The sequence below is a fragment of the Ammodytes marinus genome (assembly GCF_949987685.1).
Source record: "Ammodytes marinus genome assembly, chromosome: 2".
NCBI classification, from domain to species: domain Eukaryota; kingdom Metazoa; phylum Chordata; class Actinopteri; order Uranoscopiformes; family Ammodytidae; genus Ammodytes; species Ammodytes marinus.
The window spans coordinates 5,994,629-6,009,167 of record NC_137231.1 but is presented as its reverse complement, the minus strand read 5'-3'; the positions used below and the strand labels follow the sequence as shown (position 1 = coordinate 6,009,167).

General features: G+C 42.3%; 1 protein-coding gene across 2 annotated transcripts; it reads right to left on the bottom strand.

The window, feature by feature from the left end:
• Nucleotides 1–6: 6 nt before the first annotated feature.
• Nucleotides 7–14,306, bottom strand: araf (A-Raf proto-oncogene, serine/threonine kinase). Of its 2 annotated transcripts, XM_080039324.1 has the most exons (16): nucleotides 14,255–14,306; nucleotides 12,394–12,587; nucleotides 10,118–10,221; nucleotides 9,559–9,661; nucleotides 9,255–9,409; nucleotides 8,302–8,400; nucleotides 8,047–8,191; nucleotides 7,671–7,698; nucleotides 7,407–7,537; nucleotides 7,116–7,318; nucleotides 6,677–6,853; nucleotides 6,146–6,192; nucleotides 5,857–5,975; nucleotides 4,273–4,404; nucleotides 3,716–3,850; nucleotides 7–3,227 (listed from the first exon to the last, which is right to left on the bottom strand). In XM_080039324.1, the coding sequence occupies exons 2-16, from the start codon at nucleotides 12,502–12,504 to the stop codon at nucleotides 3,087–3,089; spliced, it is 1,830 nt and encodes a 609-aa protein (XP_079895450.1). In that variant the 5' UTR covers nucleotides 12,505–12,587; nucleotides 14,255–14,306; the 3' UTR covers nucleotides 7–3,086. The 2 variants fall into 2 exon arrangements, with proteins under 2 accessions (XP_079895450.1, XP_079895451.1); XM_080039325.1 differs by lacking the exon at nucleotides 8,302–8,400.
• Nucleotides 14,307–14,539: the final 233 nt, after the last annotated feature.

Here is a 14,539-nt window from a genome sequence, read left to right as displayed (position 1 = left end):
ATCAAACAATAGTCGCAACTGTAGAAAAAAGTATTTTTCCTCTGCCCTAGACTTGTTGGTCTGCTGCTGGAGTGCCCCCCTATCAACAAGGCAAAAGGCAGTCATCGAAACCGTTTGACTCCAATGTCAACCTGTGCTTCTCTAACGCAGCAGGGACACATACCTTTAAGATACAACAGTCATACCAGAAAAGCACAACACACCAATACAGATTCACCATCAGTACTTAAGATCTTTATACAGCTTTAGCCTTTTGCCATATTTTGAAACCACTTCTAAATAGTTACGTAAGGCAGCTTGATTTAAGCATTTCACCTGAAGGTAGTATACACATCATATGCAACCTTAAGCAGTTAGACACCTGAGCATTGAATGTTGCCTATAGGGGGGCGGTCGAACACAATCCCCGTCAAAAGAATCCTCAGGAAATGAACGGAAGCATCAATCTAACCGAGTCCATTTACCATATTAGCAATGAGACAAAAGCAACAGGCCCTAACTCAGAGATCACACTGTGAGCAACCAGATCAACATGCCTCTTCAATTGGTTCTTTTTACTCTACTCTGGCCAAGAAACATTGGTCAATTGTAATTGTTAATACAGTTTTTGTTGACCACTTTCTTCTATCCAACTGTTCATTGTACAGAATAGCCAATATATTGCCGATCCCTCTACAGTGATACAACAGGTTTGCGCCCGCTACACATTAATTACTTAAGGCAAAACACAGCAGGCAACAACATTGTTTTTTCAAGCCCGGGTCAATTTTGCTTCCGTGACATGTATTTCTTTCATATTAGTATAACTGAAAAGTTCCAAAATGTAAATCTGTACACACGGCGGTTTATCCAACAGTGGAAACGGCAAATACTTGATTGCAGTACTGTACCGAACCGAAATATACCGCTCAGTGACTTAACAGTCAGGTTCATCTGAAGCATAGTGATGCCTGGAGTATCTAGAGAACATTAAAGACACTTTTCACACAGTGTGTCCAAATGAGGGACTAATTAACCAAGTAACTCACAGTGCAATGCATTATCACCAACAGCTACAGTACTAGTTCAAACATGTGTCTGTGGTGCAGCGTTAAGAGCATTAGGGAAAACTGTTTAAGACTAGACTGCAAAAGACTTGTTGAAGCCGTGTGCCATGTCGATGCACTCCAGTCCCAATACGTCTCAACTCTGGAAAAAGTTTAGAAAACTCACTATCCAGTAGCAGCGATACAACTAACCATTTATATTAAGACTGCAACTAACTAAGGCCTGCCAATTCCTCATTAGACAAAAAAAAAAAAAAAAAAAAAAAAGTAAGTAAGTACAAGTAAAATCTTCTCATCTGCCATCCTGCCATTTGGAGCGTGATCACATGCTTGTTAAAGGAAATCAGTATAATGAAGTGAGCATATTTTACACTATATTGAAATGTTGCAGTCAAGGTATGGTGTGAATGTGTATGACTGTATATTTGAGGTGGTGGTCGGAGGGGCCGTAGGCGCTGAATGGCAGCCACGCTTCCGTCAGTCTGCCCCAGGGCAGCTGTGGCTACTATCGTAGTTTACCACCACCGATATGACTGTGTGTGAATGAATGGAACCTGGATCCCTGTAAAGCGCTTTGAGTGCCTTGAAAAGCGCTATATAAATCCAATCCATTAAGATAATTCTTGACTATGTGGCCTGTTGATAGAGAACCTAAAACCTAAACTAACTTAATACAGTATTATTCATGTGCATGCAAAATGTGTTAATATTCTGCTCTGTCTAAGTGACCTGTCATGAGTTCCTAATTATCCCCTCCCCCCCTGTATTTTACCAGGCCCTTGCGCATGCACTTATTCCCATCTCTAACGTAACTTTCAACAGTGTTTGCAAAAGCAGTCAATTCTGGAACTTTCAAACAGGCACTCGGTTGACTTTACAATCCTTAGCTTTACATCACGGCGCATTATACTGAGGGGGCATGACAACTGAGCATTTAAAGAATGTCTGTAGTGTAAGCTGATCAGGTGACCTGGACCAGCAGCTTCAGCATTATGGCTCTTGAAATGATTGAAATGTCTGGCTATGATCACAGTGCTCCTCAAAAAGGTCTAAGTAAGACTATTCTACTGCTGAAAATGGGCAACACAATTTTGCAGTGTATGTGCAAAAGCATGTTTGTTTTTACCTGTCCCTCAAAACAACTGAAAATCCCTTCTAGTTGGTCAGAAAAGTGAGCCAAACGGTTTGACCACTTTTCTCAAATGGGCTGACCAGAGGCCTCCTAACACACCTATAGTTACAGTAGACAATTATCTTACCTAATGAGCAGATTCTTGTCACTTATTTAGGAAAAAGAAGATAGACTATCAGACTGAACAATGCAGTTAGAGAGTTTTGTACTGCAGCCGCGGGGCTGTGCGGTGGGGGGAATGCTGGGGGTGTGGACAGTGGGTGTGGACAGTGTTTGTGTGGAGGTCTAGAGGGGCATCAGTCTGGTGGTGTGGACAGTGTGTGGAGCTTTAGAGGGGCATCAGCCTGGTGGTATGGACAGTGTGTGGAGGTCTAGAGGGGCATCAGTCTGGTGGTGTGGACAGTGTGTGGAGCTTTAGAGGGGCATCAGTCTGGTGGTATGGACAGTGTGTGGAGGTCTAGAGGGGCATCAGTCTGGTGGTGTGGACAGTGTGTGGAGCTTTAGAGGGGCATCAGCCTGGTGGTGTGGACAGTGTGTGGAGGTCTAGAGGGGCATCAGCCTGGTGGTGTGGACAGTGTGTGGAGCTTTAGAGGGGCATCAGTCTGGTGGTGTGGACAGTGTGTGGAGGTCTAGAGGGGCATCAGTCTGGTGGTATGGACAGTGTGTGGAGGTCTAGAGGGGCATCAGTCTGGTGGTATGGACAGTGTGTGGAGGTCTAGAGGGGCATCAGCCTGGTGGTATGGACAGTGTGTGGAGGTCTAGAGGGGCATCAGTCTGGTGGTGTGGACAGTGTGTGGAGGTCTAGAGGGGCATCAGTCTGGTGGTGTGGACAGTGTGTGGAGCATCAGCCTGGTGGTATGGACAGTGTGTGGAGCTTTAGAGGGGCATGAGCCTGGTGGTGTGGGGCTTTAGAGGGGCATCAGTCTGGAGGTGTGGAACAGAAGGGGGTTCAGGTCCTCGCCGTGGACGGCCCGATGCAGCGACGGCTCAGAGCGACTGCGCTCGATTTTTGGCAGCAGGTCTTGAACCTGCTCAATGGCTACCAGGATCTGATGAAGGAACAAACACATGGAATGGCAATTGTCAATGTGATAAAAGTTTGGTGTTCACAATCATGTGGCGGCCTTCTGGTCTACTTTAAATGAGTTTCCTGTTAACATGCAATTATGAATGTTCACCAAATAATGATAGTTTGTATACAGATATACAGTATAAATAGTAGCATTTAGAAACAATAACAATAGCTCGGACTTCCACCACAAATGTTTGGATTATACCGATTTAGGTGGCTCCCATTGGTGTTAACAGACCCCTTCACTTTCATCACATCTTGTCATGTTGCAGCTTTAAGCTAGAACTGTTTCAGGGAGGGGACGATTTCAGCATACAGGTACAACATAAGAAACTGTGAAAAGGTGAAGGGAGCCTAATCCTTTCTGAATTAGCTGTATATAAAATGATGAGACAGGTTTTAGGCACAGCTCAGCTAATAATATGGGATAGCATTTGGTCCGTGTGTAACCTATACACTACTCACCTGTGGAAACAGGGGCCTCTCATCCCGTAAGAACTTCAGGCAGTCAATGATGAGCCTTTTCATTGACTTGGGTGAGGTACTAGTCAGCTTAGTGAGGTCTGGAGATAAGTAACCACGGCCGACCATGAAGATGATCTGAGAGAGAAATCACAGAAGGAGAGCGTTAGTGAAATCTGACTGCTGTTATTCCTGCACTCATCTGACACAATGGGTAAATATATGTATGTATGTAACTCCATCTGCTGGTCACTCAGTGAAACACTTTGGTTAAGAGTGAGAAATGTTAGGACACAATGTGGATGGATCCCCATGACATCTGGTGCAGACAGTCATGATTTCAACTCTGTGCTCATGATCATCAAATAAGGTGAAAGCACAAAAACAATATCTTACACAGCCGTTGATAACTGCATAGATTCAAATGAATCTCTCTCTCTCGCAGTGTGAACCCCATGTTAAAATGGTAATTCTGGTGTTCAAAAGGGAATTTGATGTATCAGATGTTTTGCTTTAGAATGTGTGTTCTGCAAAGACAAAAAACAGTAGGATGATGTCACCTGGTCTCGGTTGTTGATATTTGAGTAAGGCAGGGTCCCTGACATCAGCTCAAACAGCACCACTCCGTAGCCGTACACGTCAGACTGGAACGTATACGGGTTGGTGTCTTGCATTCGGATCACCTCAGGAGCCTAAGGGGGGAAAATAAGAAGTAGAACCCTTTTACTTGTTTTTTGAGATAGAAGCTGAATTAAATCACTATGTTGTTAAGGAACACTTATATGCTGGTGTTAACATTGAAAAAAATTGCAATATATTAAATATCGGCAATTTAAGAAATGTTTTGTATTGTAAATCATTTTAGAACTTTACTAAGATTTGAAAAAAACTTTTTTCCATCGGGTTCGAAAAATGACGTACTACTGTACTTTTGGTACAGTAGTACGTCATCACGTCGCCGCAAAGCCGGTCACGCTCTTCACAGGTCCATGGCTGATCCATGAGCTACTACTGTTATACCATCCCTCCAAGGATGTTATTTCGGGGGTTAACACACTTCACTTCTATCGGCAGTGTGTCTGCATTATCTCACACTGTATAACACACACACACACGGACCCGGACTTGTTCATTACTTCACTTGATTGACACACGCTACCGCTCGCTCGCTCTCCTCGCTCACACACAGACTGCCGCTCGTTCACTTGCGCTACTCGGTCTCCTAACACTACGATAGAAACACCCGCCAACAATTTAGAATAAGAAAGTCCTCCACCTCAGACGACCCATCTGTGTGGCATATGAGCTCACTGTGTAGCGATAGTGCCGTTAGACTTTGTGTCACTCGATATTTCAATGAAGTCATGTCATTCAGATCTTCCTGAGTGACAGCTACTAGCAGCTAGCCCCCTCCTTCACTGACACCGCGCGCCCCCCTCCCTCCCGAAAGTCGGCCGGCTGATGTCGGAATGTTTAAAAACAATGGTTCTCAAACGGAATTCAGAATCCATGGTCTGAAAGCATTTTTCAAAATTGTGCAGTATAGCTCAAACAGGGGGTGCAGTTACCCTTTAAACATTAGGGGAGAACGGGGTTATATGTCACACGTCACAATCGTTATATCTCGGAACCAGGAGGCGCTGTCTGTGAAATTTTGGTATGTAAATATCCAGAATTGGGATCAGCGGTCACAGCGGTCAGCGGTGCCAGTGATAAGTGAACTAAATTATAAAATAAAGCTATCTCTTCCTTCCTATATCTGTCTATCTTTATTTCTCCACTGCACACTCAGTCACTACTATCCATGCTAAAAGGAAGCAGGATTATAACCTCATTTAGCACATTATTTTTAAATATTTTATATTACTTATTCTTTTATTTTCTCCCCCATCTAATTTTGACGATTTTTTGAAAAATTAGTTGGTTTGTAAGCGCTAGGGGAGCATGTTTAAATAAAACCTTTGAACCTTACCTTTTAAATGTATTTTATTTCATGTTTCTATGTGCTACACAGGCTTAGATATAAAGGTTTTGGTAGACGTTGACAATTCGTAGTATTTTTTCAGAAAACCCTCAGGCATTAAGGACATGCATCCTAGATTGCCATAGTCATCAATGGGTTAAGTGATGTCAAAGAGTCTTACCATCCACAGAATGGATCCACTGGGCTGTTCTACCTGTTGAGAGCCGCTCCACCGAGACTTGACCGTCGCCAAACCAAAGTCACCGATCTTAACGGTCCAGCCCTCGTGGAGGAAAATATCTAGCGGCAGAGCTCAGGAAATATCAAACAGAAAAACTGATGCACATGTTGATGGTAATAGTTAACAGCAATATCTCTCATTAGAGAGAGAACTTGCCTTAGAGGCAGTCAACAATAATCTGAGCAACAAAAAAAAAACACACATTTTATGCTTGTCAATACAAGGATACTGTTTGATTTCAGATCTCGATGAATGATGTTCTTCGCATGAAGATAACTGAAAAAGAAAAGGCACTGTTTATTTTATTTGTTTAGGTGAAGAGGCCACTCCTTTTATTGCGTCCCGTTCAATATAAGAAAACTTTGGGTTACTTAACGTAATCCCTGGTTCCTCAGAGGGAGGTGTTTCACAATGGGAATCGCCTCGGCGTGACCTACAACGGAAGCTCCAATTACACCACGTCTGTCGGACAGACGTGGTGTAATTGGAGCTTCCGTTGTAGGCGATTCCCATTGTGAAACACCGAACGAAGTTAGAAAAAGAATCACAACGTTAAACATTCAGCTTTCTCAAGACACTAACTTTTACCATTACTGCAAGAGTGTCCGACACCATCACATCACACTTTTCACTGATGAATAACATTTAAACAACATTTAAACAGCGTACAAAAACAATTGTGCACACAAATTAATAAATAAAAATAGATATAATATAATAGCTAGTGAGTAGTGCTAATGGAAGCTGCGGCAAGTCTTACTCCATGCCCTGCGCCGTCTGTCTGGCCACATCAATGCGACGCATGGTTTCAAACTTGGTTTCTGAGACGTGCAGATGGTGGTACAGGCTGCTGCCTTCACACCACTGTGTGATGATGGCGAAGTTAGGCTTAGTCATGTAGCCCATGAACAGCAGGATGTTGACGTGGCGGGTCTTCCTGTACACAACACAACCCGTACAGAAATGTCAGAAATTCCATTGTGTTATCCACCTTCTGATTAATACAAAAAAGGTTAATTAATCCTTAGTACTTAAAAAAAAAAAAAAAACGCCATGACAATATGAACTGATATTGGTCAAAGTATTGAGTGGCACACTAACTATTTTAATGTCACACTAAGCTGGTTACACATATTCTGCAATTGTGAGTGCCCTTTTTTCTAAATAACAAAGTAAAGTTCCATCTGTCAAGCACTTACCGTAAGACCTGCATTTCATTTTTGAAGGCCTGTAACTGCTCAGGCGTGGGCTCTGTGACTTTAAGGATCTTGATGGCCACGTCTCCGTGCCACTTGCCTTTGAAGACTGTTCCAAAGGATCCGGCTCCTATTCTCTTCTGAATGGTGACCTCTTTAGAATGGACCTCCCAGTAGTAACTAGAGTCTCTGTAGCCTCCTCGGTGCTGAAACCAGACATTACATTTCAATGTTTTGAGCTGCAGAAATCAATTTGACCATAGAACACTTGTCTCATGGCCACCGTCTACATACCACTTTCTTTTTGTCGTCCGACGATGAGGGCTTGCGCTCTTTGTGCTCTGAGGGAGACTTGGGCGGCCTCCTGCCCGGGGAGCCCATAGAAGACGGTGGGCTGGTGGAGGGCTTCGGTGAGGGTTCAGGACCTGTAAAAGGGACCCACAGGGCAGGACAAGACCATACTTTAACACAAGAAGAATACCACATGTCGATCTAGAAATTAATACAAATTCTGAAACAGATCACATAAATATAAATGTGTATTTTTTTAAGACATACCCATTGTGTTGTTGTATTTTAGTGCTTCCTAAAAAAGAAAGACACACAAAATGATACATTTAGATAAATTAATACACAAGCTGGCAAAGTGGCTGAAGTCAATTGTTTTTCATTCCTACATTTCAAAGACCAAACTGTTTCAAGCACTACCAGGAAAAACAGTGGCTTTGAGGACAGCCTCGTTTTATTTTGGAAGCAAAATAGTCGACAAGTGTGACGAGTGGTGTTGTTCCCAGCCAGTTAGTTTTACTGGGATCTCTATATTTCCTCATTTCTTTTCTACCCGTTACACATTTAACTTTAAACAGTAGATTGAATCAGATCCTCCTGACAATGGTAAACCTATGGAAACCTTGAGCAAGCAGCCCCCACTGACCTCTATAATGCTGACTCCAGCAGGGCCCACAGTGCTGACCATATGAACGTTGGGAGTGGAGGTGGAGCGATGCCTTTGTAGAGACTGGCCATCTCCATCCGGCATGGGGAAGCGGAAGGCCGAGGTCGGGGACAGGAGGCCCACCCTGTGTGATCAATTCAAAAATCATTGGAAGAGTTTTTCTAATTGAATATCACTAAGACTACACTGTCCTTTTAACTTGAATATAATTGGTTTTAAGTTTTGGGAGCTTACCCAGCAGGCTCTGGGGTTAAGGCTAGGTTGCTCTGCGATGGGGAATTGTCTGGCAACAGTATCTGTGGGTATTCCTCTGTGCAGGTAGTGGGATCGAGCCTGGACAAAACATTGTGGGAAAGGGATGGGACAAGATCAAAAAGACATAATCAAGCAAGGTGTCAGTCTTGACTAAGGAACGCTTATTTAAGGACCTGTGGAGTTGGTGAGGCTGTGGTTATGACATTTAAGATGTTTTTATTTAACTTGGGCTTCCTGACTCAAAAGCCTTGTTTTCACCTAGCGGTAAAGTTGGACACGGTACGGCACGCAATTATTTGCGTTGGGAAGCACAACACTGGACAAGTGCATGGACGTGCGATGTGGAAACTGTTCGGGGACAGTATGTTACACATCGCCTGCAAACTATGCTTTAATTACCAGGAATGCAAAATACTTCCACACCAGCGATTTCAAATAAGCAGGAGGTGGTACAAAATTGGCTGAGGTTTCAGCAGATTCATTTCTATGGTGTCCTTTTGGCCGCAGCTGCAGGTAGGAGCAGCTACATGCCCTGTGTGTGTGTGTGTGTTTTTAAAAGTGTTACGCGACTCTGGGGACGGGGCTAAATCGAAAATTCCGTCTGTAAGTTTTATTTCGATCGATTCCGGATTTAAAAATGGAGATTTTCATCTAGTCAAATGATGACGGATCAAAACCAAGGACAAGAGTCTAAGTGATATGAAAGACAAGCGGGTGTGATAACAATTTAATCCGCCATTTTTCCCAAAAAATATATTTAAATCGTAACAAAACAAACTTTTACTGATAGAATATAAAGTCAAATTCAGTTTTCCCCCTCCCAACCCATCCATCCAGTGAGGCCCCTTGATGACATTATTATACATATAGACCCACTAGTAAAAATTGAATTGAATTAGTGGATGATACTATTGACTTGTACTCCAACTGACCTTTTGATCACGGTGTCCATGTCCACGCACACAGTAGGGACCTTACTGCTGCAGTGCTGGTGGAACTTGTAGCCGCACGTCTGACATCTGAAGCCGTTAAATAGAAACTTGTGGCAGAAATCACAGTAAGCCAGCTTGAAGAAGGTTTTCCGTACCTGCACAGATGAAGAAGAGGTCACAATATACTGTATATTAACTTCTACAGTGTTTACGAACAGTTAAGGTTAAACATAATTAAGAAAATCCAACTAGAAGGTAGTTCAATTGGTATTGGGTAAATAGAAGGTATTTGAAAGCTACTTACAAAGTTGTGCATGGTGAGGGGAATATCATCCAGGACCTCCACTAGAAGCTCCTCGCCAACCAGAGGGGTGATGTCTGTGTCCCAATCCGTCAGTCTCTTACGACTGGAGGGGGCAAAAGACGTGAAAAAGTGAGACACTTCCATAAAAAAAACCTCTTTGTACACAAATCCATGCATTTCAAACACTGGGGGTGGCTATTCTAAAAATAAATGATTTCTTGTGATCATATGGAGGCTTGTATTATCTCATACTGCAGAATGAACTCAACCCTCTTGTAAAATTCGATCATAAACATGTGGCCATTTTCTTATTATATAATGAAGAGATTTGTTCACATTATAAGGCATATGTAATTGAGCTCCGCATAAATGTATACTCTGCCTTTGGTCTTAATATTATCACAAATGCATTAACAAACCACTCTCTGCAATAGAAACTTTTCAGACTTAAAATCAATTGTTTATGGTTGTCTTTTTATCTGCTCTGCAAGCGATAAGGAACACAGGCCATTATCTGTGTATGGGTCAGGACATTCGGTGGAAAACAATGGCGTCTTACCCCTCCAGAAGGCGGAATACAGCGCAGCACTCTTGGCTCAGGCCTCTCACTTTGAGGGCTTTATCTAGACTCTCGTGCACAGTCTGTCCTTGACGCACATTCACCTGAGAGAACAGGAAACCAGATTTGATCAGGTGTGACTTTGAATTGACCACACACACACACACACACACACACACACACACACACACACACACACACACACACACACACACACACACACACACACACACACACACACACACACACACACACACACACACACACACACACACACACACACACACACACACACACACACACACACACACACACACACACACACACACAAATCGTGTTAACGTTACCACCACGGACTATCCCATGGTGTAACAGAATTTCAGCTCCAGACACCAGCTCACTTTTTCCACAAATAATAATTATAATAACACTACATTCCTGTTCTGACCACAACAAAGCTCTTATTGACGACATAGTGGGATGTCAGTAGACCACAGCTGCTGGTGATTCCATGGTGGTATTTTAACACAAGATGTTTTTCACAATTACATATGTATTTCAATACAAAACAGACTTGGTACAAAGTGTTGCATGTCTTTTTCATTTTCTATAAAAATGCAAAGCAGAATAACTGGAAGAGGCTCAGTCAAGTGCAGTTTGGCAGCAGTTCATTCAGCCAGTCGAGTTCTCCTGGTTTCACATTCATTTAGGAGGAACAATGGATTGGCATTAACGAGTTTCTGTCCATGCTGAATGAGGAGAATAAATAAACTGATGATTACATCTTTACATATCCATCAAGCAATGGACTGTAGAGGTGTGCACATGTACTCTGTGTGTGTGTCTGTGTGTGTTATTCATTTCCATTTAACTGCTCCACCTTCAGTTTCACTTTCGTTTTGATCTCCATGTCAAACACCTGATCGGATCAGCTGATCGCTTCAAGCCGACAGCGGGAGTCAGGTGATCAATTAGAAGTCAAAATGATAAAATAAAGATCTATGTGCCCCTCTCTCTGTCTGTCTGTCTGTCTGTCTGTCTGTCTGCCTGCCTGTCTGCCTGCCTGTCTGCCTCTCCTTCTCTCGCCACTGCAAACTGTCACTCCAAAGGCATCGGCAAAAGAAATTATGACGTTTCCCCCCTCCCATATTAAACGGCAAAACGTGTACAAGAAAATATTGCAGTCGTGCAACTGTTTAGACATTTGTGTACATTTTTCATTTTCCTTTATTTATTCTCGAAAGATCAATTGAGGGTTACCCTCTTTTACAATGACGTCGAAATGTTCACACCCCTAATGTATGTAATATTACAGCAAATGTAAAAAAAAAAATCAACTCTACTTTAACTTAAAGGCATGGAAAGGGAACATGAATGCAGGCCTGGCAGAAGTCGTTCTGCATTGTAAAAGTCTGACAGATGGTTTGCTGTTTCAAAGTAAATCGATATGGTTTACATGAAGAGATCCTCGTCTTCCACACTATTCTAACTGCCATGCACAACCATTATTCTTGCTAATGTTACAGTTTAGCACAATGCCAGACAGGACAATCAAGCAGCTACTGCTCAGAATATGAAAGCAAGACATCATTGTCTCAAGGGAACGAGTCAAACAACAAACGGAAGATGATGGCGGAAGCCATCTGTGAAACCCGACACCAAGTGTCCCTTAGCTTTCTCAGGCTGTGAAAGATGTCACATCTTGTGTGAGTAATAACACCTACAACCGACAGTGCTGCTAGGATTATTTCACAGAAACTGTAATAGTTAGCTCTGACTCATTCAAATAGTTACATCATATAAATTTCTTCCTTCTCTTTGCAAGTGCTATATATCAAAATGTTGGATTTTCTTTTCCAAATAAGAGCTGCTGTGTAGGGTTGCAGAATATAAGGAAAACATGCGATATGCGATAACCTTGTGGAAAATTGCGATAAACTTTCTGCTTTGAGTTTACTGCCAATAGACCCCAGCCATTAAGTAGCCTATGAGGACTCTAAACAAAATGAATGAAATAATGCAATGCATTATTTCATTCCAACAACATGTTTTTATTTATTTTATTTTTCTATTGACCAGTTAAGCCGATCATCTTCATGCCCTCCATTATAACCTTGTCATAGCCAGATCTCAATGGATCTCAAATATATTGACATGCAGAGCGTGAATGCAAAGCACATGGAATGGGTAATGATTTATTGCCATTCATATAGCGATAATAAGCATAGATTTAGGATATATTGTGCTGTGTCATTGATAAGAGAGCATCATCTCACCACTGTCCTCTGCTTGTTGGGGAGGAAGACCCGGATGGTGCCCCCACCTCGGGGAACATCCTCCGGGCTGGTCTCCCCTGACGAGGAGTAGGAGGAGGAGGTGGAGGACATGGTGACAGACACAAGGAGCTACCACCACCTCAGGACAGCTGCATGCACCGTGGGATCCACAAGACTTTGCCTTTACTTACAACCTGCAACGACATGGAAACAGCTCAGTTTTAGACACAATATAATATATACCTTGTATTAAGATAAAGTACATATAATGGTGGGGGGGGGGGCTTTTAATAGGTTTAGTTTAGTTGATTATTTTACCTATTAGCTTATGTTCCTACAGACAAGCATTCATACTCAACTCAACATAAAAAAAGTCAACATGGTAGGCCTACGTCACAAATCAATAAATAAAATAAAGTACCTGAATGTGAATCTACTGAATCACAAAAAAATGGAGATAGCCCTTTCCAAACTCCAAGATCTTTAAAAATATAGACTATGTAATCTAGTGTTCTGAACTTTTTCTTGTGTAAAAGAGTACAATTATAACATATTTATCACTTTCTGAAAAAGAAAACTTGGTGGTTGAAGCCAAGGTATATGCCTCTTCTAAGAAACCAAGCTTAAGATATCAACTCACAAATCATGTGCACTGTAAACACAGTTTGATGGTGCATGATTTCAACACAGCCACGAGAAAATGATGTCACTTTTAAAAAAGTCCAAATGCAGACACCAAATTACACAACCAATTGATGGAAATGTTTAATTGCTTCTGACTTTTAAATTATTAAGGAACAAATACATGTAATGAGTATGGGGTAACTCATCTCAATACTCTTTCAACACTGCCCTTGTGTGTATGGGGGAGAAGGTACTATCAACTAAAAATGCTGACAGCTACATCACGGTCCCAAATCCAACAACAACAAACACTAGTCAACTACACTTTCAAATATTCAATTTACAGACGTTATTGAAAATATTGCGTTTGTTTGGTGGATACATTATGTCACACTTAATAAACGCGTTGGAGTCGTGAATGGTTGTGAGTGGGTCAATCTCAGATGAACGAACAGCTCTTTCGGTGATGGGCGAAACGATTAATGTACAGTTGTGAATTAAGACTCGCGATACAAGAGACTGTGGCACTTATGCACCTCAGCGGCAAAGCCAAAAGATTACACCAAAGATAACAGAGATATCATAAACTGTGTTACCAACCATGTGGCGGGTAGAGCTTTGAATTGCTGCTGAAACCACAGTCAAAGTTGCAAACCAGCAAACTTGCTGCTAACTACTCGCGTGATGCTTATGCTAGCTCACGGTAGCCAGTTAGCTTAGCATGGGATAAGCCTGCTATGCAATATGACATTTGGAGTTTTAGGAGGCCATGTTTCTCTCGGTGCCCCAGTTAAACGATGTCTGGCAAACTACATTTAAATATAATAGTGAGTAGTTAAAAAAGGGACATAATGGCATTTAAATGCTAATGGAAAATAAGTTAACACAGCTTTTGTAAATTCCCCCCAGCTCTACTTAAAACGGTGCTAGCTGGCTGGCTATGTGCTGACTGGAGTGGGAGAGGAGATTACCAGGCTAACTCAGCGGCTAGCGCTAGCTAACTTTACTGAGTAAAGCTTTTATGCAACTCCAAGCGAGCTAACGTTCGGGGGGTTTTACCACCGCGTCAGCTTGTTGGCTACTTCTGGTGTCTTCCCAATTACACTGCACTGACTTATGTAATGGACATGCGTAAAACAGCAACATAGATGTGTGGCTACACATTTGTCAATAGAACAGCGAAACTTCCTTCAATCAAAGCGTTTTCATACAATTTGGATACAAATTAAACTCTTACCTGTAGCAGCCATCTTGAATACTCTCAATCTGACGTCGGATCTGTCAAGAAGTTCGGGGAAAGCGGAAAACCTCATAAATGCTCCCTCTTCATTGGCTGACTGTTGTAGCTGCGTGCTCCGATTGGACAACACGAGCTGGACATGTCAAGAGATGGGAGCTCTGCTAAACAGTCTATGGGTGGGAGCTGTGAGAATACTATTTGTCATGCAAATACACACTGTACTATACATTTCGCAGCAAGGATGCAACACCATTTTCACTGATGCAAATAAGTTAATAAATA

Bases quoted from the DNA above. Each gene is read 5' to 3' on its own strand.
- araf (XM_080039324.1), bottom strand. From the start codon at position 12,504: ATGTCCTCCACCTCCTCCTCCTACTCCTCGTCAGGGGAGACCAGCCCG. The intron at 9,662-10,117 runs GTAAGACGCCAT...TGCCCCCTCCAG, and splicing joins GTATTCCGCCTTCTGGAGGG to TCGTAAGAGACTGACGGATT. The intron at 8,192-8,301 runs GTAAGCTCCCAA...TTGATCACACAG, and splicing joins TTAACCCCAGAGCCTGCTGG to GGTGGGCCTCCTGTCCCCGA.